At 40.3% G+C, this 26,032-nt stretch overlaps 1 protein-coding gene across 8 annotated transcripts in view; it reads right to left on the bottom strand.

Annotated features, from left to right (window-relative positions):
• Nucleotides 1-268: 268 nt before the first annotated feature.
• The window catches only part of LOC106550298 (rap1 GTPase-activating protein 1), a 73,366-nt gene continuing 47,602 nt past the window's right edge, over nucleotides 269-26,032 (bottom strand). For 2 of the 8 annotated variants that reach the window (XM_087716415.1, XM_087716409.1), the window contains exons 13-24: nucleotides 25,477-25,632; nucleotides 21,292-21,363; nucleotides 19,448-19,534; nucleotides 17,667-17,801; nucleotides 13,919-14,071; nucleotides 10,731-10,834; nucleotides 6,986-7,102; nucleotides 6,332-6,461; nucleotides 6,132-6,234; nucleotides 2,728-2,813; nucleotides 2,531-2,600; nucleotides 269-989 (exon numbers count right to left, since the gene is read on the bottom strand). In XM_087716415.1, coding sequence (XP_087572541.1) covers nucleotides 2,577-2,600; nucleotides 2,728-2,813; nucleotides 6,132-6,234; nucleotides 6,332-6,461; nucleotides 6,986-7,102; nucleotides 10,731-10,834; nucleotides 13,919-14,071; nucleotides 17,667-17,801; nucleotides 19,448-19,534; nucleotides 21,292-21,363; nucleotides 25,477-25,632 — 1,167 coding nt within the window. In that variant the 3' untranslated portion in view covers nucleotides 269-989; nucleotides 2,531-2,576. The other 6 variants (XM_087716411.1, XM_087716410.1, XM_087716412.1 and 3 more) reach the window with 6 other exon arrangements.

Below are 26,032 nucleotides of genomic sequence, written 5' to 3'. Positions count from 1 at the left end.
GTTATGTTGTGATACAGATATTGAGAATGATTCTTACAGGTTGTAAGAATGCAAACCACACTGCTATTGTATTTGAGAGTTTTTATCAAAGCATTATTTGGTGGAATATATTTCTACTAGGGCTTATGAACTCCCATAATTAAACATTTTAGGTGAAACGTTAAAGTGTTAACTAAGCTACAGATCATTATGATTCCAGGTCTCCCTCTTTGAATAAAACCTTAGATGTTTGTCAGCTTTAAACAAAAAAATGCCACACACACAAGAATGAATTGGTCACGGTAGTCTTTTATTGCAAGCCCAAGACACATCACAGACATAACAAGCATTGGACAAGGAGTCATAGATTCACATTTACAGGTTTTGGTTCTTGATGGCACAAAGACTCAGGGAAGAGGGTGGCAGTGGTACAGTGAAATATTTAACAGATCTGAGTAATCTGATGAATAATGAAACAAATGCTCTTTGTCTCATACACACACACATGCTCTTTGGCACTATGTGTCCTGCCTATACTGCATAATGCAGTTCTGATGTTTTGCTTATGAACCAGGTATAATCCTGGGAGCACTAAGATATATTCCTCTTTTGAGGCCTTCATGCTGAAGAATGAACACAAATACAGCCTTCTTGAAAGGGCCCTGTAGGACACCCAAATCCTTCCAAGTGGGATCTTGGATATCTAAATTTTAGCTGTAATAACAGAGAAAAAAGCACTCCTCTTTTGTTTGCTTCTAAAGCTATGGCAGATGGGAGAGCCCTCCCTCTTATTTTTAAAGATCTAGATTGGTTCCGCTCTCCTGAGGTTGCTGAATTGGAATGATACATATGGATGAGTAAAATGCCACATTTGGACTCTGATTCCTGACTGCCTGTGGTGCAGCTGTCAATGAAGCAGAAGGGCCAGGTGAGGCGTTTCTGGGAATCCACCATTGTTTCCTCTGAATTCCAAAGTGAACTGCTGTGAGTTCTCACTTCAGCAGCAGATCCTACATACAGAGAAAAGATGAAGATAACTCCAAGAATCAACTAATGGACAAATGCAATCACTGAATACTGCAGGGACATTTTCCTCCTATACTTCAGCTGAGATGGATAAGCTTAATGAAGAGAGACAATCTCAGCCATGAATAAACATAAAGCCTTGTATCATTCATCATAGCAGATGGGAAGCCAAAACATCATTTTCAGCAACTTCATAAAGAATGACCCTTTGTGAATAGGTGCACAATTGGATGAGTAAAGCTCCCTATAAGGTGGCCAATTTAATATTTGCAGCTTTGGAAAGTAACAGTCCTGGAAAACAGTCCAGTAATTGACCAAGTTGAAGTAGTCTGTAACAGAGGTGGGTTGCTATTTTTTTTACTACTGGTTCGGGTTCGCATGCACAGAAGCATCCGGGTGGGTGGGTGGAGCCTCCCGCCGCTGCTACTACCGGTTCAGCTGAACCGGCAGCAACCCACATTTGGTCTGTAAAGGGATAACCATAATGTTCAAATTACTATGTAACAGGAGAAATCTGATTTAAAATCTGGTAAGCCAAGAAGTTCCATGGGCTTGGTAACAAACTTTTGCCGTAATCAATCTTACAGGAAATACAAGGAAACAGCTATGTAGATTGCTCAAAAACTTCATCAGACTACTTATTCTGTTGTAGAAGACAACAATATTCCACAGAGCAAGGCTAGGGAAGGTACAAGAAGCTATAACCTTGTATTTGATAAGGATAATGCTGTAGGGAATAAGTAGGCAGAAGGCAGTAATCAACCAGAGGTGGATTCAGAGGGTTTCCTGTTAATTGTGGTAACATCTTTATAAAGTTGTCAGAATATCTTGACTTGATAGCCATTCAGTACTCGTGGAGCAATAAAGCCTTGTCTTTCTACAATGCTCAGGGGAAAAGTAATGTTCCAACAGAGAAATGTGTTAAAAGACATTATCAAGACTAAGGAAGAAGCTACATGCAATATTTGCATTTTTAAAAAATCCCCTCCCCCTTGGGAACTTTCTCCTCTCTCCCACTCTTAACCATTTGATGTAATCCACAAAGGATGCACACCTCCCAATGACAGTGAAAAAGCAGTAATAGACAGAAACAGACAAAACTAGCTAGTGAGCTAAGTGATGATTCAGCAAATAATAAGTCACAGCAATGAGAGGAGATGGGCTGGAAAAGGGCACTGTGGGAATCGAGGATGCAGTATTAAGGAGTTAGCCAAGTTATGAAGTTAGCCTTGATAAGATACATGGATGTGGGCTGACAAACCATGTTGAGCAAGGACTGAGTGGCTACTTCAAAAAAATGTTCCAAATTGTTAGTCTGAGAAAATGGAGAATTGGAAGATATTATAGGACTAAAAAAAATATAAAAAAACCAACAGGCTTTACTTTTAACAGCATTTGGCTGTTTTTCAAAGCGGTGGGATATATAGAGCATAGCAAAGATAACCAATTCTCCTGTCACTTTTTCCCTACGTGCCCTTATCCCCCTGTGTCCTAGGGTATTGAGACCCCCTAGGAAGCAGATTACCTGTGAATTACCCAGCATGCACTGAGATACCCCTCCAGCGATGGCATCACACACAGCATAAAATGGAGGCCTGTGGAACAAGGAAGTGGCAGTTTCTTTAACCTTCGTCTTGCCCTGATTCCCTGTATATGAAGAACCCACAAATCACCTCCCTACCTGAATTTCATACATGCATTTAAAAGAAGAATAAAACATACTGGGCTGTAACGTTGAGCATCCACTTTACTGCTTTTCCCCTTTTCCATGGAGCCTGCAGCATTGCTAGAAGGTAGCAGCTGAGTTACTGAAAGGAACCAAGCACAAAAAAACAGTAAGTTATATCAAAACATATCCTGAAGGAGACTCAGCTGTGACGGAAAAACGTCTGGGAATGAGATCATCAATGTTATCAACAACCTATATGTACAAATGGCATGTTTATCTGGGATATTTCTCATTTGGTAATGCTCCTTAGTAAATTTCTATTTTTGTGTCTACCATTTGGAAGATACCTGGTGGTGATTTGATTTGGAATTCCAGGATTTAGAATTTAAATCTTGAGTGGGGAGGAGACGAACATACTGTATCTTCCCTTGAGAAAGGGAAGATGAGAAAGAAATTAATTTGATTAACTTTTTAAGGTGAAGTTTTTGCATTTGCACTGAATGTGTACTCCGAGAGCTACCCTTGGCTGAATGTTGTGACATAGTTCATTGATAAAAATGAACACATTAGAGAAACTGTAAATGTGTATTTAAAAAATTACTAATAAACATGGTACAGAAAAGCCCATTAAAATGCATGTTATCATTTTATTATTCAGAAAAATGGATAGAATTGTTCAAACTTATCCTAAATTGAGGAAAGAAACATATTCCTCAATTGTCTTGTTCATCAAGTACTCCAGAATTTGTCTTCATTGAAAACTAGAACCACCACAATATTCCATGTTTTGGTTCTGTCAAATCGTAGCTCACCAATTTGGTCAAAATCTTGAGAGACAATGGATTAATTTGGGGTTTAAAACAAAATATATTTGCCCCTACTTTTACATAACATATAACATCAGGTGGTGGCAATGCCTGACCAGTCTTTTCTTACATTGAATTGTATCTGCTTAGTACTTGGGCTAGATACTGTATCTGTGGAGATTCTCAGTCATCCAGGTCATGGTTGTCCCAAAGATGTTTTTTCAAGAGGCAACTGGACTTTCTGTTTTTTCTTTGAAGACAATCACTTCTCATTTTGAAGACAGCAAAGTCCACATTTTAGACAGAGAGGACCGCTGGTTTGAAAGAGGGATCAAAGAGGCCATCTATATCAAAATTGAATAGTCCTCTCTCAACAGAGGGGGAGAGATATAACATCATTCATCTCTATAACACAGTCTTTTCAAAAGAAGGCGGCTCCACAGCCATTTGCACCACTCATGTAATCCTGATGACACAGATAAACCTCCAGGTGGCTTTAATAACTTGCTAAAAGAATGCAAATGTCCAGCTGTCTGAAAGGAGTATAAATCCTTCTAATCCTCCAGAGCTGAAGAAGTTTCTTGGATGAGAAGTGAAATGTCTTCGAAGAAAAACTAGAAAGTCCAGGTGCCTTTTGAAAAAGCACCTTTGGGACTACTTGGGCTAGAGAATGAATAGTGACCAGTTGGCATTAATCTTCCTCTAAAGTTCCAGCTTGTTTCTTTCCCCTCCCATCAAATATCATGGATTCCTTTTTCTACAGTGAGGTCAGCTAGTATATCTACATGCCAATGTCAATATAGTCAGAAGCCCTGTGAGTATATAAAACCAATTTCATGCAGGCCTGATTTCTTGCTAAAAGTATAATTGTTCTTCCCACTTATTTTGGTTTATGAATAAACTGGCTACTTCTCCTAATTTTGTAACCAAGGTGGGTAGTTGTTTGGGAATAATCAAACAAATTGAGGATCTTGGAGAAGTACTGACAGTTATATTTATACTCTTGCCAAGAATACTTTTATTTACATATTAAGTAAAAGTTCCTTTGAGTAAGCTTGATTTTTGATGAGTACATGAATACATTCCATGCTGTTTTCTAGAAATAGCATGGACGTAATTTGTCACTACTTCCAGGAAGTTTTCTCTACAGCCCTAGGAATCTCTGGTGATCTCAGTGGAAAAGTCTAGAAAGGAAACCTAAAAAGTGATTTGTGACAAAGAGATTTTCTATTCATAGAGAAGGAACATGAATGGTGCAATAGAAAGCACCTGATTGAATCTAAAAGAGCCAAGGGGATCAAAAACTCAAGGGGAACATTGGAGAATCATCAAATGGGAAAGTCATCTTTTTTTAAAAGAGACATTGACTTTGTTGCCTAAACATTTGTATAGCTCATTTTGGAGGGAGGAGAGGAGGGAGGAATTTTGAGCTACATAATTAATAGTAATGCAATTTCTGTCTTAAAATTCTGAAAATTTGGTCAAACTAAATGTGAAGTCAACCTAGTTTTATCTTGGCTTCAGAAGCTCATTAGGAGAGTTCTAGGAGAAAATGATCACAGTTTCGACATTCATCTGCTGGAATAGACATCTCTCAGACAAGGGAGTTTCAGCCCATAAACCAGGGTGGTTTAGGGTGGAACATATTTAAATAAATGATTTCATCCAAGATGTTACTATATTCTGAAATTATTTCACAAATGCTGATTGTAATTTGATTGGGTAAGGACTGCACCATCTTTTGTTAACTACCTTTAAGATCCATCTAGATAGATTTCTCTGACATCTTGGACTGACCAGGTTAAGGGCAGGTGTGTGTGTGTGTGTGTGTGTGTGTGTGTGTGTGTGTGTGTGTGCGCGCGCGCGTGCACACATACACAATTTCTGTTCTGTAAGCAGTCTGTCATCTGAACAAATAAAAAGAATCTCCATTAAATTTTACCTGTTAGTACCACCACTGTATCCATTCTAGAAGGTGGTAAAATATATATGAAATTATACTGAAAACTCTACTGGTAAACATGTAACTGATTGACAGTAGGGTCAGAAATTGTAATACTTTAATTACAGTGGTACCTTGGTAGCTTTGAAATTCATCAAATTTGGTACTCAATGCATTTTGATGCAAAAAGTTTGTCCCAGTACTCATTGTTTGGTACTCAACACACAAGCTAGAACTTGTTGGTGTCAGCTGCCTTGTGACTCACTACATTATTCCTTACGGGAATTTTTTTTTGGTACTCACTGTTTTTGATACCAATTAATGGTGAGTACTGAGGTACCACTGTACATGCTTCCAATAATGCATTAGTAATTTACAATGCTTGCCTCCCCTCCCGGTTGATCAACCTTCTGTGGATGTTCAGTCCTTAATAATGCTGTTTTTAGGGTGGGAGGAATAGTCCTTTTCTAAATAAATGTTATGCTCCCCTACACATCTATGCTTTCTTCTTACGTGTGGGTTTTGATTACATTTCTCTCCTTGAGGATCATGAACACAGAAAACTCCTTCTAATCCAGATGGTTCATTACCTACCACTGCTGTGTGAGTCACTTGCTGCTTCTTAAGTTACAGTTTTGTAACAACAAAATGATATAAAAAGATCTGCCTAGCAGATCTGCCTTAGAAATGAACTAATTTCAGTGTTTACCTGGTGAGCTGGTACTACTGGGTGTACAGACACTGTCATCTAACCATGCATTCTGAACCAGGGAATCCTGCTTCTGGGGACCTTCAAGAGAACACATTAACTCCTGCACAAGAAAAATGGGAAACAGCTTTAGAGGTCACTTAGTCTGTATCTGGAAGATTGCTTCTATGAAAGGGAGTAATAAAAGATCCCACACTGACCGCTTCATTCTCCTCCTCCTCTGATGTTTCATTCTCTCTGACTCCACTACAACAGCTGCTCACATTAGATGAAGAACGGGACAGGGGCTGCATCACACAATATCCTGATGTCTGATTGGAGAGACCTCTGCTGAAGGAACACAAGTTCCAAAGAATCACTGTCACAATCCTCAAGAGCTATTTGCCCATCCTAAATATTAATCTTCCCTTCTGACAAATATCAGCCTATGTAGCATAGCAATCTGAATTGCTGCTTCCTAAATCCTCTTACCCACCAGTGGTGGGTTCCTACCGGCGTTCCTACCGCTTTGCTGCATGCGCATGCGCACTTGAAAGAAACTTGCTCAGAAAGCAAGGAAAACAGCTGAGGAGCGGCAATTTAATCTGCCACCCCTGATCAGCTGGGCTTCAGAAGCTGAAATAAAGGTAAGTATAACCCAGAGGCGGGCGGGCAGGCCCACTTTCAAAGCAACAGAGAACCGGTTCGCTCTCTGCTTGATGGCAGAGTTACCGGTTCAGGAGAAGCGGTCCGAACCAGTAGGAACCCACCACTGGTCTTCCCTAATGACACTGGCAGGTGCTATATTTCTTTATTCTGTGGAAATAATCTCAAGTCATCCCTCCTGCCCATACGATCTTTCATGTTCAACTCACTTGCTCTTCCTGTTAGGGAATTCTGGTGAACTCGGACTGGAGGAACCATCTGACTTGAGATCAAAGAAAGGCCCAGGACTCTCCAATACCTTCTGTATCCTTTCAGCCACATCTTTGCTAGAAAGAAAAGAATAACTTTATTACAGAGGAAAAAGCCCTTCTATGAGGTCTGTAAGATCCGTGACTAATTTTATGGATGCTCCAGAAGTTCTAATCTCCAGAGTAAAGGTTGGTGGTCCTTTCCCAGAACTACTTTTCATAATCTTAGGAAACCCACCCCTCCTTCAAATGTGAAACACAGAACACCAGCTAGTCTGTAACATCCTTCTTGGAACTTGCCAGATTCATTAATCCTTATGGCTGCTAATAAATAATTAAACAATGGGATAAATGGCTAGCTGTAAAACAAAGTATTAATCTCTTGCACCTTTATTTTAATTTCCAAAAGTGTCTGGGCACAGTATGGTTTCTCAAGTAAATGAACGGCTTTTGCAATTCAGTGTTTGTTCAGAAATGAATCCATTTGCCTGGAAAAAGGACAAAGATAAGCAGAGCTTATAGGAGGCACCTGGTTTCATGGTGGTAGTGATGGTTAAGGCAAGTGGGAATTAATGCTCAGATAAATTAGTCCTTTGAAAAGGGCTCAATTTTCATAGCAACCATCAAATGAATGAATAAGCCTCCCAGCCACCATTTTGCAAAAGCACTTTGAGTATGATAAAATTCTTATCGTGCCCACCAGAGCAAAAAAGCTCATCTTATTCTTTTCCAAAGTGTTTGAAAACATCTTCATTACAATTATCTTTTCAGTTCATTGTAAAAAAATGTTTTTCAGCTGGGCTGAAAAAATGTTTTTATGGCTGAGAAACAGCACTGGTTTTTTAAATATGTTTCAGATGACCAGAAGCCATGAATTCATGACAGTTATGTCTCAGCCCAGTTTTTGCCTGAAGAAAAATACTCATGGGATCCTGCCCATATTGCATTTTTTGAACTGCAATTAATCAATTTATTTACACAATGCATAATTCAAGTTTGAAGTTTGCTAGCATGAGATGTGATGCTGGCTACCAGCTTGGCTGGCTTAAAAAATAAAAATACTTGGACTTGGATCCATTCATGAAAGTCATGGGGATCAACAACTATTAGCCTCAAGGGCAATGTTACAGCCTCTGAAAGTCACTTGCTGGAGACTGTCTTCCTTCTGCAGGTAGTTGGCAATAAGAAACATTGCTGGACTAGAGGTATGATCAAGTAGAACTTTGCTTTGGTCTTTATTCCCATGTTGTTGGAACTCTTCAGCAGTTGTTTTATGGGTAAGCTAATTATCTCCTTGCTCTGCAGTAGTAGAGGAAGAAAAACTGCAGACACAGTCTTCTGATCGTAGGAGATAGCTGCAGTGTTGCCGTTTCATATTGATTAAAAGTAAAGCAGCTACAACAGATGCTAAATTTAATTTAAACCAAATATGGCAAGGGAAACTAGTCCCTCTCCTTCAGTAAGTGTTTCTAACTTTCTTTGTAAGAAGAAAACAAGTTCCCTGAATTTTGCACTAAAGCAAGAAGACCCCTTCCAGAAATGTTGTTTGGATCTCCCACCAAACCTAACATGAGTTGAGTTTTCTTTCACTTTACAAAATATATCATTCTTGACATGTCTGCTAACACTGCAGGTACTAATTTTACTTTGGGTCCTCCTCCTTATTCATCTTGAGCAGTTGCTGGACTTGATCCTAGATTAGTCTAGCGGGAAACTGGATTAATTTGATTCGTTGCGCACCCACCAATGGCACCATGGTTATTGACAAGGGCAGAGGCAAGGAAAGTGTGACAGTGAACCACAATGTCTCTGTTCAACCATAGCCTGCTGGCCTCTGTCTCTTCCTTGGAGGAAGAGGAAACATTTAATCATCCTTCCTCAGTTTAAAACCTTGGGCAATAATACCACTAAAGTAGAACTTGTATGCAAACTTGAACACCAAATTGCAGTATTTTCAATATAATTACATTTGCAACACTTTAGCATGATTTTGCAAAAACATCCATGTTGCTTTTATGACTGAATACCATTACTTTTAGGAAGTTTTTATTTCTTCTGCTTTCGTTCCATTTTCAGGATAGAAAGAAAGGCATTTTAGGTTTTATTTGTTTTTATTCTGAGGGGCTGAAGGGTGGCATTGCTTCCATAAATTATTTGTATAGTGCAACAAGCTGAAATGTTGGTGAAGAGCTTATCAGAGTAATTAATAGAACTGTCCCAAAATAATTACTATTACAGACCATGTTCATCTGGTAATCAGACAAGGAGAAGCAGATAAATTAATTAGAATAGAGTATGGAGCCTGTATAGATCAGGTTCATAATTATTTACAGATACAAGGTTAGTTGTTAATATACTATACAACAGAAATAATAAACAAAGAATATATCATCGTTCAGCTCTTCAAAAATTACTAGCAATGTGCTTGTACATGTATCTGTTTATCTTGATCTGTTTATCAGGCACTCCAGAAATTTAATGGAGTCACAGAGCCTCATCTTGTGTGCTGACTTCCGAGATCCAGTACCAAATTTAAGTGTAAACAAATCATTTCAGTGGCACAGGTTTGCACTTAGACAAAAAGGCAAAAAAAACCCGGCAGATTAATCCGCTCCACTCTAATGTAGAAACATGACAATGGTGTAAACAATTTGTTTTTGTTATAACACCACAGAGCTGTCATGCCCTCCTTAGCATTCAGGAACCACTTCGATTTTATGATATGTACAGCTCCTAGCTAGAAAACAGTTGTCTAACTTGATCTAAGTCAACAAATGCATTAACGTAATGAGTTTCTTTTAGACCTTTTTTGCTTAATTTGTGGTGCCACAGCATGTCCCAAATCAGCTTGCTAGAATTTCAGAGCATGCTTGTAATTTGCTCAGAAAAACACAGTGAGGTCATTTGTTTAGGCCCAAATTCAAGCAAGAACAGTGCCTCCTCTTCTCTCATTTTTAATCCTCATGTCAACCCTGAAAATTATTCCTTCCTCTCTGTTTCTTTTCCCTTGAATCTTTCTCATCTCTCTTCACATAGGCTCAACCTAGTGTTCTCTTAATCCATTTAAGATAGGTTCTGCAACAAAAAATATGTTCTACGCCCAATTCAGAAGTTTTCAATTGTTCAAGAAACTAAATTCAGAACTGCTATGAAATTGTCCCATGAAAGCACTAAGTTGTTTATTACAGAAATCACAGAACTGTTAGGAAAGTCATCTTGACAGACTCCAGGATGACACATCAGAAACAAAACAGCTGACACACGGATGGAGAAAATGGGGTCAACAGGCTGCATGATAAACAAAGAGGAACACTCCAGTTAGGTTTGATTAGCAAGTAGCTTTGGATACAAGTGCTCTTGATTCTTGGAATAAAATCAGAGCCCATGAGTCACAACAGTAGATTAAAAGTTACAGCTGAAATTTCTACTCAGTGACAAAGGAAATTACCTTTTGAGGGCACTAAGGACCTCTCCTGCCAACAACATACATAGCCATACTAACCCCATCTTTCAAAATCAATGCCCTCCCGATATATTCAGACTGCACATCTCTTACATATTGGTTAAAGGCCATGATAGCTAGGGATTTTGGCAGATGCAGTCCAACCATACCTGGAGGATACAAGGTTAGATTAACACTTGCACCAAACACTATTTCCTCCCTCTGCTCTAGTTCTAGTCCTGCCATTCTTCCCATGGTCCATACCTCTTCTCCTCTTGGATGTTTTCAATGCCAATGGCACTACTACGTCTCCCATTGAAGCGGCTGCCTCGGTTGCGTGATGGGCTTCTCCCAGGCAGGGCAAAGGACTAGTGGAGAGGAAATGATAGAAAGGAGAAAAAAAGAGGAAGGAGGAGGAAAGAAATAGAAAAGCACGAGTTGGAACAGGAGCAAAAGATGGAGAACTAGATTTCCAGATCCCGTCCATACATTTAATGCTAACAGATCAATCTGTCAAACTTAGAAAGCTAAAGAAGCTAATTCAATAGAGAAAATGTAGAATAAGAAAAGAAAAAGCAATACACTAAAAGCAATAAACTAGTAATTGCAGACACAGCAGTGAGAAATACTTTAGATATATAGAATGATACTGGCGCTGAGACAGTAGAGACAATATAGATTGAAGGAGAAAGAAAAATAGAGGGAAAAAATATACAGAGCCACAGTTTGAACCAAACAAAGCACTAACATTAGTCCCCGTGGAGATTCGTACCCTCACCACCCTCCAGACCTTCCGCACAGCCCTCAAGACCTGGCTATCCCGTCAGGCCTGGGGTTAAAGATTATAACCCATCCCCGCCCAAATGATGAATGTTGCTCTATTCTTTTAATTATGTATTGTCCTATATGTCATCGTATGTTTCCCCTTCCTATATAAGTTGTAAGCCGCCCTGAGTCCCCTCAGGGAAAAGGGCTCCTATAAATAAACTTAAACTACAAACTACAAACTACAACTTCAACTACCATTAAAAATGATGCTCTAATGTCATTCCCTTCATGAATGTCCAGAAGAACTTCCTCTTTCAAAATAAATGTTCATTATATCACTGATAACAAGCAACATGCATCTTGGACAGAATATCAGTATCTACTTGTCATTCTAGCATTTATTTTCTGTGCATAATTTCTCCAAATGGAGATTCCCTCTCCTGGCTTTCCTTCCAACAAGCAGTTTGGGACCTAGAAATCTACAGCAGTGGTCAGAGAAAAGAATTAATTAGCATCTTGACATGGATTTGTGTAACTATGGATCTCAATGCCATCTTCAGGCTAATAATTAAAACTGTAGTCCCCTAAGAGGAGTGACTCCAACACCTGGGATTCATTGTAAGCAGCAACTTCACATACTCTGCTCCCAGACCTGCAAGTTCAGTGTTGGGAGAAAGGCTTGTCCTTCATTAACAGTGGACTGAGCCATGGCCGAATGGAAGAACATATGAGTTGAATGCAGTAGATCCCAGCCAAAACCTCCCAAGTATATATGCAGTCAAGTCATACTAACTAATAATCCACATATTTTCTAACAATAGTGGCCAAGTCATACTAACTAATAATCCACATATTTTCTAACAATAGTGGCCAAGTCATACTAACTAATAATCCACATATTTTCTAACAATAGTGGCCAAGTCATACTAACTAATAATCCACATATTTTCTAACAATAGTGGCCAAGTCAGACTAACTAATAATCCACATATTTTCTAACAATAGTGGCCAAGTCAGACTAACTAATAATCCACATATTTTCTAACAATAGTGGCCAAGTCATACTAACTAATAATCCACATATTTTCTAACAATAGTGGCCAAGTCAGACTAACTAATAATCCACATATTTTCTAACAATAGTGGCCAAGTCAGACTAACTAATAATCCACATATTTTCTAACAATAGTGGCCAAGTCATACTAACTAATAATCCACATATTTTCTAACAATAGTGACAAATCCATCCTAATTGCTCAGACTGTCTATAGGAAGGTTTTCTCCACATGCTTTCCATGCCTGTTAAACCAGAAATGTTCACTTGCATGCACTAGTTCAGTGCAGCAGGTTTAATGCCTAGTGAAAACTACTCCTATTTCCTTCATTTGAGGCTGTCAGATAATCATGAAACAGGCTTTATTTGCTATATCCCCTATCAAATTATCCTTAATAAGAGCACGCGAAATTAAAGATTGAGAAAACTGCCAAAACTGAGAACAGGGGAAATACTCTTTTTCTTTTTTTCTTTTCTTTTTTTCTTTTCTTTTTTTTGAATTTCAGTATCATAGCATTGTCTACTTCGGTCCTTCCCAACTTGTACCTAACTTGGCATACACATGCCCTGCAATCTCCTTAATTTCTGGTATGCCCCTGCAACATGGCCAGTCAGGAACATGGTGAAATTGGTTGGCAATGAGAGAAAAGAGGGACCATGCAAGGAAAATTGGGATGGGTATCAGGGATATTAAATTTCATGCTGGCATGGATTTTTGTTAATGGGAGGAAAACACTTCAATTCAGCACCGGGAAAAGGTCTTTAGATGAATTGGATGGAGAATTGAAAACATAATGTTTTTGATAGACTTGGTTTTACAAGGAAGTGCCATGAAGTCACAGTTTAGACTAAGGAGATTAACATGAAATAATCCCAAAGAGTTCTACCTGGGTTTACACAATTGTCTGCAAGAAATCACTTAGCTTGGTTATCTGGGGTTTTCAAGATGCCACTGATAAGCTCCTTCATTTAAACATATCCTTGCTTACTAATTAAGCTTTGTTACTGAAGCCTCAAGGGACATTTTTAATTTTTCCCCCCAGAGATAAAATGGCTAGGATGATCCATATTCTGATAACCATCATTTTTTCCAGAAAATGCATATGACAACCTACTATCATGTACGAAGCCTTTTACAAATACAGTTTCAAAGTTACAGTGCTTTTCTTGCTCATTTTGAGCCTTGGTTGAATTTCTCCCAACAATCATCTTTCTTGCACCAAGATCTTTCCCCAAAGCCCTCCTCTAATGCCACTGGCATGTGAGGCTGGTGGGAAGCAATATTTTGGTGTTAGTATAAAAGCTTGTATTTTTTTAAGCCTTTGAAATATCTGGTGTATTTGTGACAATACTTTTTTGACTTTTACCTTAGATTATCTCCCTATTTTAAAATTCTCCCATATACCACTTTTCACGTTAATGGAGTTGGGTTCCAAACACAGAGGACTATGATTGACAAATGAACACAGAGACATGAAAACAAATCCATATAGACATCTGAGCTATTTTTACAGAGTTACAGCTATCAGCAAAGAGCGTTGACAAGCAGCATATCTACAGAAAAATGGGGAAAAATGGGGCTGAAGGCATGCTTATTAGCTTCCCCAGTCCCTACCCCATAAAACCTTACCGCAGCAATAGCCTTGGGACCCTCGGCGACACTTTGGTTGAGGGCAAGGCCTGCAGTAGCTGGGCGGCTGGGTAGAGTTGCTGGGGGCTGCTGCTGCTTCTTCATGGCTATCCCCATAGTGTCCAGGCTCTGGCTACGGCCTCGGATCACCCGCTGGAGAGAAGGGCAACAGGGAAACAGACACAGAGACATTGACATACACACACAAGGAAAGCACGGAGAGTAGCAGAGATGCTGGTGGATAAGAACTGGGAGGCAAAGAATACTAACCCTGAACTTCCTCTCACTATTGGACCTTAAGCAGAGAAAGTATCCTTCCCCCCCCCCCAATATCCAAGTGGACAGAAGAATCTTCCCAAGCAATCCAAGGCTACAGTCTTCATTAAGAACTTTGTTGCTTTCCTCTAAGTCAGGGGTCTCCAACCTTGGCAACTTTAAGCCTGGCGGACTTCAACTTCAAGCTTTGCTGTCTGGGGAATTCTAGGATTTGAAGTCTGCCAGGCTTAAAGTTGCCAAGGTTGGAGACCCCTGCTCTAAGTGATACTGGACAACTATAATAATGATTCTCTAGGTTAACTCTTTCCTCTATTATATGAATCTTGAAGACACAAACTGGGACACCAAATCTACATTATAGTACTGAAAATAAGATGTTATCTCAAAAGAAATATGAATTCATTTTCTAGCTTTTTATGGATAGTTCTCTCCAGGCTGGTCAGCTCAGACCATAGAACAAGCAGCACTGTATAATGAACTATTATCCAGAAAGAAAAACAGAGGAGTCACATATCCTGAATGAAAACATCAATTACTCCTTCTCATGCTCTGAATGGAGGTTCCTCCCCACTCACCCTGGCATTTCATGTCAAATTTAACTATCCTGAAGATAATATTTATCCTGAAAGTTCTTATCTAAAAATGTGATCAATAAAAATTAAATTATCTTTTTTAAGGTGGTACTTCCACTACAATTACTGAAAAAATAATTATAAAATTAATTTAATAAAGTAAAATGATGGTATATTGAATTATAAACCAAGTTCCCCATGATTTTCTTTTAATGGCATACAAGAATAAAAGCGGTACTAACTTTCATTGTGTTGTCAGCAGTTTTACATATAACCACATCTTTTATCTTTCACTTTTTACTTCTGTAGGAAATGTATTTCTTTCAGCTATTCAACTGCTCTTCTATAAAAATTATATCATATCAGGCAGCACTGCTTTCAGCTTATGTTGAAACGTCTTTCCTCTGTCCTTCAATTTTTGTAATATTGACAGTGATAGTACTGATGTTATTACCTAGTTTCGGTAATAAAACATCTGCAAGAAAACAACCAAGCTCAGAGAGCCCCAAGGACCCCCTCATTTCAACCCTGAGCTACAACTATTCTTCTGTATCAAGACCATGATCTATTTCGGCTTTGAGCCTATCCTACCCTCCAGGGAAGGGTTGCTGCCGGTTTTACTACCAGTTCCCAACCCGTGTGCAACCCGCATGTGCGAGCGAACAATTTACATTGAACTGCGCACGCGCAGTCATTAAAAACCAAAATGGCAATGGCCCAGCAGCAGCAAGGGAATCGGTTGAGGGGCATGGCAGGCCTGGGTCGCTGCCAGTTTTGCGACCCAGCCCTGAATTCCACTACCGGTTCGCCCGAACCAGGCCGAACCAGGAGCAACCCACTTCTGCCGCCCTCCCACATTCCTTCCTCTAACCCATGTCCAGGTGATATGTTTTATATCTGTGTACTGCTCAAGCACAAACCAAGTTAAAGAATTAGAAATCCCATGTTCTATGTAATTCGACCTTTCCTTAAAATGTTTCCAGGAAGTCAACTAGAAGTTGAAGTCTTCCCAATACCAACCAGCACATCCCGGGGAACGTCCAATCTATGAACTATTCTAAGATCATATCAAAATTCAGATATTTGGCAACTGACTCATATTTATAACAATTGCAGTGTCCCGTGGTCATGTGGTCACCTTTTGCAACCTTCTGACAAGCAAAGTCAATGGTGAACCGAGATTCACTTAACTACTGTGTTACTAACTTAGCAACTGCAGTGATTCACTTAACAACTGTGGCAAGAAAGATTGTAAAATGGGGCAAACTTCACTTAAAAACTGTCTCACTTAGCAATAGAAATTTGGGACTCAATTGTGGTCATAAATTGAAGACTACTCGCATAGATAGTATGTTCTCAGTATAAAATGCATAACAATTTTCTCTGTGATGGTGCACACAGAGCAAAAAACAACAACAATATAATATTATTTGTAATTTGTAGACTGAGATCCTTCAAATCTTTGGTCTGATTTACACATAAAATACCAACGAGTATGCATTTTTGTGCCACTACAGACTGGAGTTGGATTCCCTTTTCTAGTCCCCAGATTTACTTCACTCAAATATACAACATATAATTGATCCTGGCTATTGCTACCATAGCTGTGGAAAGCAGTACCCTGTGAAACACAAAACCACCTTTCAAACACAGGCATGTGGGGGAACGACAAGCAGAGGTGAGGAAACATGGGCCATGATACCACCTCTCCCCTTATGTATTTTTATACAAGCAGAGGTGAGGAAACACGACAAGCAGAGGTGAGGAAACATGGGCCATGATACCACCTCTCCCCTTATGTATTTTTATACAACACAGTGATGCTACTATGAAAGGGCAGTTCTTATGCTGTGATATCACAACACGCATTTTTAGAATTAGCATCATGATTAGGCCTCCAGATTTCCAACATTATTTCTCCAATTTTTCATTCCCATTCTTCTCCACTGTATTGTAATGAGAGTAGGGGATGCAAGACTACATAACTGGACAGAAAGAAAACATGTTTGAGAATTTATACATTGTTTCTATGCGTTAATAATTTATTGTACACCACCCAGAGTCCATCTGTGAGGGAGATGGGCAGTTCCAAATTAAATAAAATTTAACAAATTTTCCCTGGAATGTAAAATGTGTTATATTTCAAGTATAAATGATCGAATCCACTTTCCCTTCCACATAGTGATCAAATATACTTTCCCTTCCAGCTAATGTACAGATGCAGATACATAGAAACCAAAATGCCAGGTGGAAGTCACATTACAGGTATTACAAATTGTCCTCCAAGCATGAAGTGGCCTTATTTTCCAAGAAAAATGAATAAACGAGCCTAGTACCTAACAGACTGAGTTCTGAGATGGGAAATTATGTGGCTTACTTCTCAGCTTTGAAAAACAACATAATATGAACTTACAGTTGCAGGCCTACCTATTGCAATATTTTAAGTGGCCAGATGTGCCTTTGCACAACTTCATATTGTGCACCAACTGGGTCCATTCTTGGAGTGTGAGGCTCTGTTCACTGTCACTTATGTTGGTTGCCAGTACTTCTGAGTGCAATTCAAGGTGCCGATAAAGACTTTTTAAATTAGGGAGTACCCTCTCGTGGGGCTAGGAATAGAGCATTTTCTATTCCGGCAACTTTTGCTTGGAACGTCCTTTCCACAAGATTAAATTGTCCCTGCCTCTGTTGGCCTTTTGCATGGCTTTAAAGACATGGTTTTGTCACTGGGCCTTGTGATCTGTGTGTAGGTCCAAGCAATACCTGTGTTGTAGCTTCCCCGTCCCACCTTGGCTGCAGATTGTATATGCTGTTGTTTCTTTATTGGTACTAGCCAGAGCAGCATCAATTTATAAACATGGAAGGACATTGAGAAATTCAGCATTTACACCATCTCTCACCTTGAAATTCTCAAAGAAGCCACCACCCCCATTCTCTATTTTGTCCTCCTCTCCTGAGGCCAGGCCCATCATACTGCGGCTACGAATCTGCAGTTCTTCAAAAAGACTCTCCAAAAGTGCACTGCGGGTGCGATCCTGCGACAGGAAGAGAGAAACAAAGAGAAGCATTGTTGTCAAAGATTTCAAGTCAAACTATGGAAGTGCATGTGCAAAAGAGAAAGAGGCAAAATAGAAGGCCATTTCATGTCTGGATGGGTTACATAATCTGTTGAGTCATAGTTCTGAGCTTACATCCTCCAGTGTCAAGTTGTTGCATTCAGTTCAAAAGTCCCTTATTTATTTACTGAAATATATGTTAATTCTGTTTTTCATTTAAAAAGGGCCAACACTAGAAAGTTAGAAACAAATAAGCAGTGGGATGCTTATGTCTGTCTGTCCGACTCTACTTCTAAAAAGGAAGAGTAAATAGGAAGTTTGCAGGTAGACATGGGTTATGCTAAAAAAGAAACCTAGGCAGGCATTTTGAGAGAACATCCAGGTATGCTTTCACAATTCCAAATTCCAAATCAAAGAGACTGCCCACCCTGCCTTAGGAACTATTTCATAAAAGCCTGTATGAAAACTAATATTTAATATCAAGTCTTATAATCTAGATCCCTCTTCAGAGATTCAGCAAGAGAGCTTCTGGGAAAGGAATGTCTCCATGATGATGGTATAGAATGTCTCCTAGTTGAAATCTGCCAGAAAAAGATGACCTGTATCTTGACAAGTTGATGGTAATTACTAGTTTGAGGTGTAAAATAATTTATTCTTGTTGCCAGTAAGTTCAGGCTTTCCTTTATTTTTTGTTGTTGTTTTTACTCTCCTTTTACACATGACACCAGAGTCAGCAAAAATAATATGTTATTGAAAAGCTTTTTTTCTGGATGCTTTCACCCGACGTCCCAAGTAAGAGTCAGAATGCATCTGCCAAAAACATCATACAAATACAACCATCCACTTCCTTTTAAAAATAGTTATTCTGAACATTCCTTAAAGAAGCTTACCATATTATTAACCAGCTAGTTTTTAGGCCCCTAGGTAATAGACCCCAAAGTGGGCAAATCAGAAGGCACCAGATTGCAGATGAATTTCTTAAAATGAAAATAAGAACATTTTCATTTTGGATTTGTTGAAGTTTTGTGATTTCTTAATTTTATGAACTCAGTAGTTTAAACTGGGTCACTTAGTAGGGAAAAAAGTAATGGAAATAACTGTAATCAGTTACACCTTTATTTCTGAAAGCTCTATGCCTGTACAGCTAAACTAGTAAGAATAACAAATTAAATATCTTACTGGACAGAGTTCATACAAATCAACTGCTAATAGCATTCAAGCACATTTGCATGGACTGAATTGTACAAGGATTTCAGGAAAACCTGTAACCACCCACTTCCAAGAACAGCCAATCTCTGATCCAGCTTCATCCAAATGCTTGTTTATTGATGATTGTTACTATAAGATGTTAAATGGCAAAAACAGCATGCCATTGGATTATGTCCTTATTTGAGAATTTGTCCTTTTCTTAAGGGAAATGTTTATTTTAAAAGGGCATCAAATTCTTTTCATTCATTCCCAACTCTTAGGAATCTTAAATGTAATTTTAACATTGGGAGAAATTTTCTGAAGCTGATATTTCAGCAATTTATATACATTGCTAATTATGCATTTTCATTTCATATATTTTGTTTCGTACAGATATTTGCTTGAAAAGTTATTAATAGAAATGTAACCAAACTTACTTCCAACTTGGCAAATTTCTCAGCGTGGTAACAGCTATACTCTGCATTGATAAGCTTTGCCAGAAGAAATTCACGGAACTCTGTGCCCTATGGGGAGGAAAAAAGGGAGACTCCTCCATCATGTTGGACATTCCGTAGCATCCTCTCTCACTTTAATCAATGAGAGCTACAACCATTCTGGTTTAAGAATGGAGGGTTTGGGAATGCTTTTTTTAGCAAGCCAAACTAACATGGACTCTATGGAAATACAAGAACCCAGAAGGATGTCTTAAGAATATGATTCCATTCACAGTGTAAAGTCGCTCTCTCCCACAACAATGTACATGATTCTCATAGGGGAAAAAATTATCTTCTATATAAAAAGAGTGTGAGCTTTTCTTCAGACAGCCAAGCGTCTGACCTGGATTGTATGACCTTTTCTGTGTTGGTTATTAAACAGTCAGTTCACTATGGGATTGTTTGTTGTTGTTTTTTTTTGCCAAAAATCAGAAGTAAATGCCACTTTTCCATAAAACATCGTAAAATGTGGTCATATGACTATGGAACATTGCAAATAGTCATAAATATGGGAAAGTTGCCAAGAAATGCAGTCACAGGACTTGGGAGAGTGGTTGTTGTAACTTTAGAATTGGGTTGTAAATACTTCTGAGAGATCCATCATAACTTTGAACAGTAGCTTAATGACCAGCCATAAGTCAAGTACTACCTGTTAAGATTCAAGAGATTTACCTAACCGAGGCTTCACTGAAGAATCTCAATTGATCCTGTGGGTTCTGGCTGGCGTTACTGCCGGTTTGCTTGTGGGTGTGCTTTGCGCAGAACTAAAAAAAAAAAGATGGCAGCGGTAACGGGGATGACCGGGGAACCGGTTCGGTGGCATGGCCAGCCTGGGTCGCTGCCATTTCTGCAACCCAGGCCAGCATACCACTACCGGTTCGGTTGAACCCGGCTGAATCAGTAGGAACCCACCTCTGGGCCTCAGGATATATTGAGAACTGTGACATGAATGAGCATTAATAGAACATGAATTCCGTAAATGTTCTCTCTCTGTTCACTATCAGATATTTTTCAAGCAGTTGAACCAGAGGTGGTATTCAGCAGTTCTGACCAGTTTTGGAGAACCAGTAGCAGAAATTTTGAGTAGTTTGGAGAACCTATAAATACCATCTCTGACTGGCCCTGGCCCCATCTATCCTCTGCCTCCTGAGTCCCAGCTGATCGGGAAGAAATGGGGATTTTGCAGTAACCTCCCCCTGGAGTGGGGAGGAAATGGGGATTTTGCAGTATCCTTCCTCTGCCAGGCCCAGTAAGTCATGCCACGCCCAGCAAGCCACACCCACAGAACCAGTAGTAAAAATTTTGACCTAGGAACAGCAAAGACAAATCTATAAAAATCTCCCTGCACCTGTTTGCCTAGTTCTTAACTGCCGCAAAGTCTAAAGGTTTGCAGATGGAATTTGCTCTGTACTTAACTGTTGGATATAGACTGAAACATTCCCCAAATATGAAAAACTAAGCTTCAGATTTGCCCAGCTGGGTCTAAAAAATAGAAAACCAAGATTTGTTTGTAAGATTAACTGCATGATGCTGTTGCTCTTGTTGCTAACTGGTTCACTGTTTGACAATGTGAAATGAACTGCAATAATTGCCTCTGAATTGGCTGTTGTGTTAAAACGGGAAGAAGGATTATTACTCAGACAATCAAACTGCACACCACAGATATGAAGGGTTAGTTCCCTAAAAGTATCTGATATCATATATGATTTTCTCAGTCCTGGATAATCTGCAGAAATCTCCAGCCTGCAGTGTTGGAAAAAGCTGCTCTAGGGACCAGACATACCAACCTTTTTGAATACTGCTGGATTTGGAAGAGGGGGTCCAAAAAAGGGAACATCATCACGGGCAGTCACAGAAACCTGAAACAATCATAATTAACAGAGTAAGAGAGAGCAGAAAGGTCACTGCAGACTTAAGACAAGAATTAATAAGTTACATTTCTGCCAAACAGTCTTCAAAGCATGAAATTGGCAACACTCCAGTTATAGGTTTCTTTTTTATGCCACATTGACTCAGGAGAAGAAGGAAGCATTGTAAAGCTGGGTTTTTTAAAAAAATCAAGCATTTGATTAAGCTATTGTTTGATTTTTTTGATTCTAGTTCTTTGCAGTTAGTTTTAAGTTTATTATGCTGCTTGGATTGCTTTTTACTTTTACTTTACTTTTTACTTTTGCCTTTATTTGTATGCCGCCCTTTTCCCTAAGGGGACTCAGGGCGGCTCACAATTCAAAAGGGAGGGGGAAAAAGACAAACAATAGACAATACAGTATGTTAAAAAAGAAAACACAACAATCGCACAATTCGAGTGGGGCTACAATCTTAACCCCAGGCCAGCCGGGACAGCCAGATCTTTACAGCGGCGCGGAAGGACTGGAGGGTGGTGAGGGTCCGAATCTCCACGGGGAGTTCGTTCCAAAGGGACGGAGCAGCCACCGAGAAGGCTCTCCTCCGGGTAGTTGCCAGTTTGCACTGGCTAGAAGATGGAATTCGGAGGAGGCCTAATCGATGCGATCGAATCGGTCTGTTGGAGGTAATTGGCAGTAGGCGGTCTCTCAAGTACCCAGGCCCACTACCATGAAGGGCTTTATAGGTGATAAGTAGCACCTTGAAGCGCACCCGGAGATCAACAGGTAGCCAGCGCAGCTCGTGGAGGATAGGTGTTACGTGGGTGAACCGAGGTGCACCCACAATCGCTCGCGCGGCCGCATTCTGGACTAGCTGGAGTCGCTGAATGCTCTTCAAGGGCAGCCCCATGTAGAGCACATTGCAATATTCCAGCCTAGAGGTCACAAGGGCACGAGTGACTGTTGTGAGGGCCTCCCAGTTCAGGTAGGGACGCAACTGGTGTACCAGGCGAACCTGGGCAAATGCCCCCCTGGTCACAGCTGACAAATGATGTTCGAAGGTCAGCTGTGGGTCCAGGAGGACTCCCAAGTTGCGAACCCTGTCTGAGGGGGGTATAATTTGACCCCCCAGCCTGAGAGATGGAGTACTTGGCCAATTCTTGGGAGGGAAACACAGCAGCCACTCGGTCTTTTCTGGATTGAGCACAAGCTTGTTGACCCCCATCCAGTCTTTAACAGCATCCAGCCCCTGGCTCATCACATCCATCGCTTCGTTGAGTTGGCACGGGGCGGACAGATACAACTGAGTATCGTCCGCATATTGATGGTACTTTATCCCGTGCCGTCGAATGATCTCACCCAGTGGTTTCATGTAGATGTTGAAAAGAAGGGGGGACAGGACCGAACCCTGAGGCACCCCACACGTTAGGGGCCTAGGGGTCGATCTCTGCTCCCCAACCAACACCGACTGCGACCTGTCCGAGAGGTAAGAGGAGAACCACTGTAAAACAGCGCCTCCCACCCCCACCTCCCGCAGTCGTCGCAGAAGGATACCATGGTCGATGGTATCGAAAGCTGCCGAGAGGTCAAGGAGCACTAGGATGGAGGCTACGCCTGGCTCTCCAGAGATCATCGGTCAACGCGACCAAAGCGGTTTCTGTGCTGCAGCCAGGTCTGAAGCCAGACTGGAACGGATCGAGATAGCTGGCTTCCTCCAAGGACCGCTGGAGCTGAAAGGCCACCACCTTCTCAACAACCTTCCCCACAAAGGGGAGGTTGGAGACTGGACGATAGTTATTTAAAACAGCTGGATCCAAGGATGGTTTCTTCAGGAGGGGTCTCACCACCACCGCCTTTAAAGCGGGGGGAAAGATCCCCTCCCGAAGAGAGGCGGTAACAACCGCCTGGATCCAGCCTCGTGTCACCTCCCTGCTGTTTACAACCAGCCAGGAGGGGCATGGGTCCAGCACACATGTGGAGGCACCTACAGCTCTCATGGCCTTGTCCACATCCTCAGGGGCAACAGCCTGAAACTCAATCCAGTGATGACTTACCAGATCATCCCTCAGTGCCTCAGCTGGTACTGCAGAATTGGAGTCCAGGTCCGCCCGGAGCCGAGCAACCTTGTCTGCGAGAAATTGGACGTAGTCCTCAGCCCTGCCCTGCAGCGGATCGCCCGTATCCCTCCTATTTAGGAGGGAACGGGTTATCCTAAACAGGGCGGCTGGGCGCGACTCAGCAGACGCAACCAGAGAGGCAATGTGTGTTTTCTTAGCCGTCCTAATTGCCCGAACGTAATCTCTGGTGTAGGTTGTCAAAAATGCTCGGCTCGATTCGGATTTGCTGGACCTCCATAGGTGCTCTAGGCGTCTCCTTCGGCGCTTCATCTCCCGGAGTTCCTCAGTAAACCAAGGAGCCTTCCGGGATCCACTGCCTCGGAGCGGCCGTAGAGGCGCAATCCGGTTAAGAGACTCCGCCGCTGCCAGATCCCAGGCAGCAACCAGAGTCTCCGCCGAACTGCGGGCGAGAGTATCAGGAATAACCCCAAGCTCCGTCTGGAACCCCGAAGGGTCCATAAGTCGCCTGGGGCGGAACCATCTGGTCGGTTCCTCCTCCCTACAGTGGGGGTTTGGTCTCCGAAAGTCAAGCCTCAATAGGTAGTGGTCTGACCATGACAGGGGCAAGATCTCGCTACCCCTCAGACCAAGATCACAATTCCACTGCTCCGAGAGGAATACGAGGTCAAGCGTGTGACCCACTGAGTGGGTTGGTCCTCGGATTACTTTTTATATTTTATCCAGTTAGATACCCCAATATAATAATCTTACATTTCCAAATTCCATGAGGAGGAAATTTTGTCTAGATTTCATATATTTTCCTATTCTACCACCTCTTATAATAGGCAACATAGTATCAACAGTAGAGACTTTCTAGTAGTTTCTATTATCTCCAAGGACTTGAAATAGACACCTAACATTAGAACCATCATTACATTCATGGCTAAACAACCAGATATAAAGATAGTTTTCTCTCCTGTGCCATCATTCTGATGAACACTTAATCCCCACAGCAATGTTTCATTTTTCATTTTATCTCTTCTCATCTTTCCTACTATTTTCTCCTATTGGTTTCTTATGATTTATCAGTTGTTTTTTGTAACTTATGATTAATTTTTGTAACTATGATTATAACCTATGACCTATTACTTGCTGTTAATATGTTTACTATGAGCTTAGGCACCAGAGATAAATTCCTTGTGTATCTGATCACACAGCCAATAAACTACTCTACTCTACTCTACTCAACTTTTGCTCCTACTCTACTCTTAAAAAATCTGTTTAATATAATATTTATTATATTATAAAGATTTATATAAATTTACTGATTATTCAGTATTAGGTTTACATCCTGATACAGTTCATGTTCTATTGATGCTTGAATTTTAAAAGTTCTAGTTAATTCAAGCAGTGCCATTCTGAAATGCTAAATGAATTATTAGTATCCTTTAGTTTAGTTCCCTTATTCTCTTTAAGTTTAAGTCTACATATCAAGTAAGTAAGGGCACAGCATCCACCAGGCGGTCAAAACAGGCAAGATGGTGGTCACATCATTGAGACTGAGGGCCTCCCTTTGCACATAGACCCACACAATCACAGAAACCATATACTACTACTTCACATGGATATTTGTACAGTATTGACATTAAAGTAATAGGCCCTTTTTAATGCAGTTGCAGTATTTCTTCCGAGACCTGTCATCAAGAACAATTACTCTCACCATGTTATGTTGCATACTTTTTATTCTATTCATGAATAGAAGAAGAAAGACATATATTTTATTTTTGTTGAAAAATGAGAACAAGAATGGATTGGAGATTCTGAAGAAAGTAAAGGGAGAACAAGGTGTTTCCCCTTGACCCCCATTTAGACTCCCCAAAATAAAATAGCTACGCATGAGCATAGACTAATGGTTGTTGCTGAGGAATAAAAGAAGGACAGTCCAGCAGTAGACAATAGAAAAGTTAGAGAATGATAAAACAGGAATTCAGAATGCAGCAGGCAACTGTAATGCCACAGAACATTCTATGGCTTCCCCAGGAATGGTAAATTGTGTACTGTGTGCCTTTACCTTGTACAGTGTCTCTCCACTGGCATTGTGATGGAGTTGCACCACCATATAGGCATGTAGAAAATTTGATGCGATCATATCGGGCACAAAAGGAGTATTTTCATCTTGGAAGACAATGGCCACAATATCGTTCCCAATGTGGCGCTTGCGTTGGAGCTGAAAAGAAACAAAGAAGATTGCACAAAATGGTAACTCCTCCTTTACAGTTTGGGCAATCCACAAACCAATTCCATCCTATTCCAAATTGAGGGATGTTTATAGCAAGCTCTAGTCTGTCCATAGTCACCTTGTAGAAGATGAATGGCATAAAAATGTAATAAATAAAATAAAATAAAGTTTGTTGATTTACAACTAGAATCTTTTCTCCTGCAAATCATGACATCCCTTGAAATTTCTGTTGCTCAAAAACAATGGTGCCATTCTATTATTTTGGAATAGGAAACAGGAACCTAAATCTAAACCTAAAATTAAAACCCTAAATCCTAAAATAGGCTTAATGATGTTTAGAAAGAATACTTGCCAAATTCCTACCCACCAAATCTAAGAAATTACAAAA

Source organism: Thamnophis sirtalis, unplaced genomic scaffold, assembly GCF_051295495.1.
Source record: "Thamnophis sirtalis isolate CommonGarterSnake01/CBP01778 unplaced genomic scaffold, rThaSir2_p1.2 scaffold_5, whole genome shotgun sequence".
NCBI classification, from domain to species: Eukaryota; Metazoa; Chordata; class Lepidosauria; order Squamata; family Natricidae; genus Thamnophis; species Thamnophis sirtalis.
The sequence above is the reverse complement of the archived record's forward strand: the minus strand, read 5'-3'. Positions and strand labels throughout refer to the sequence as shown.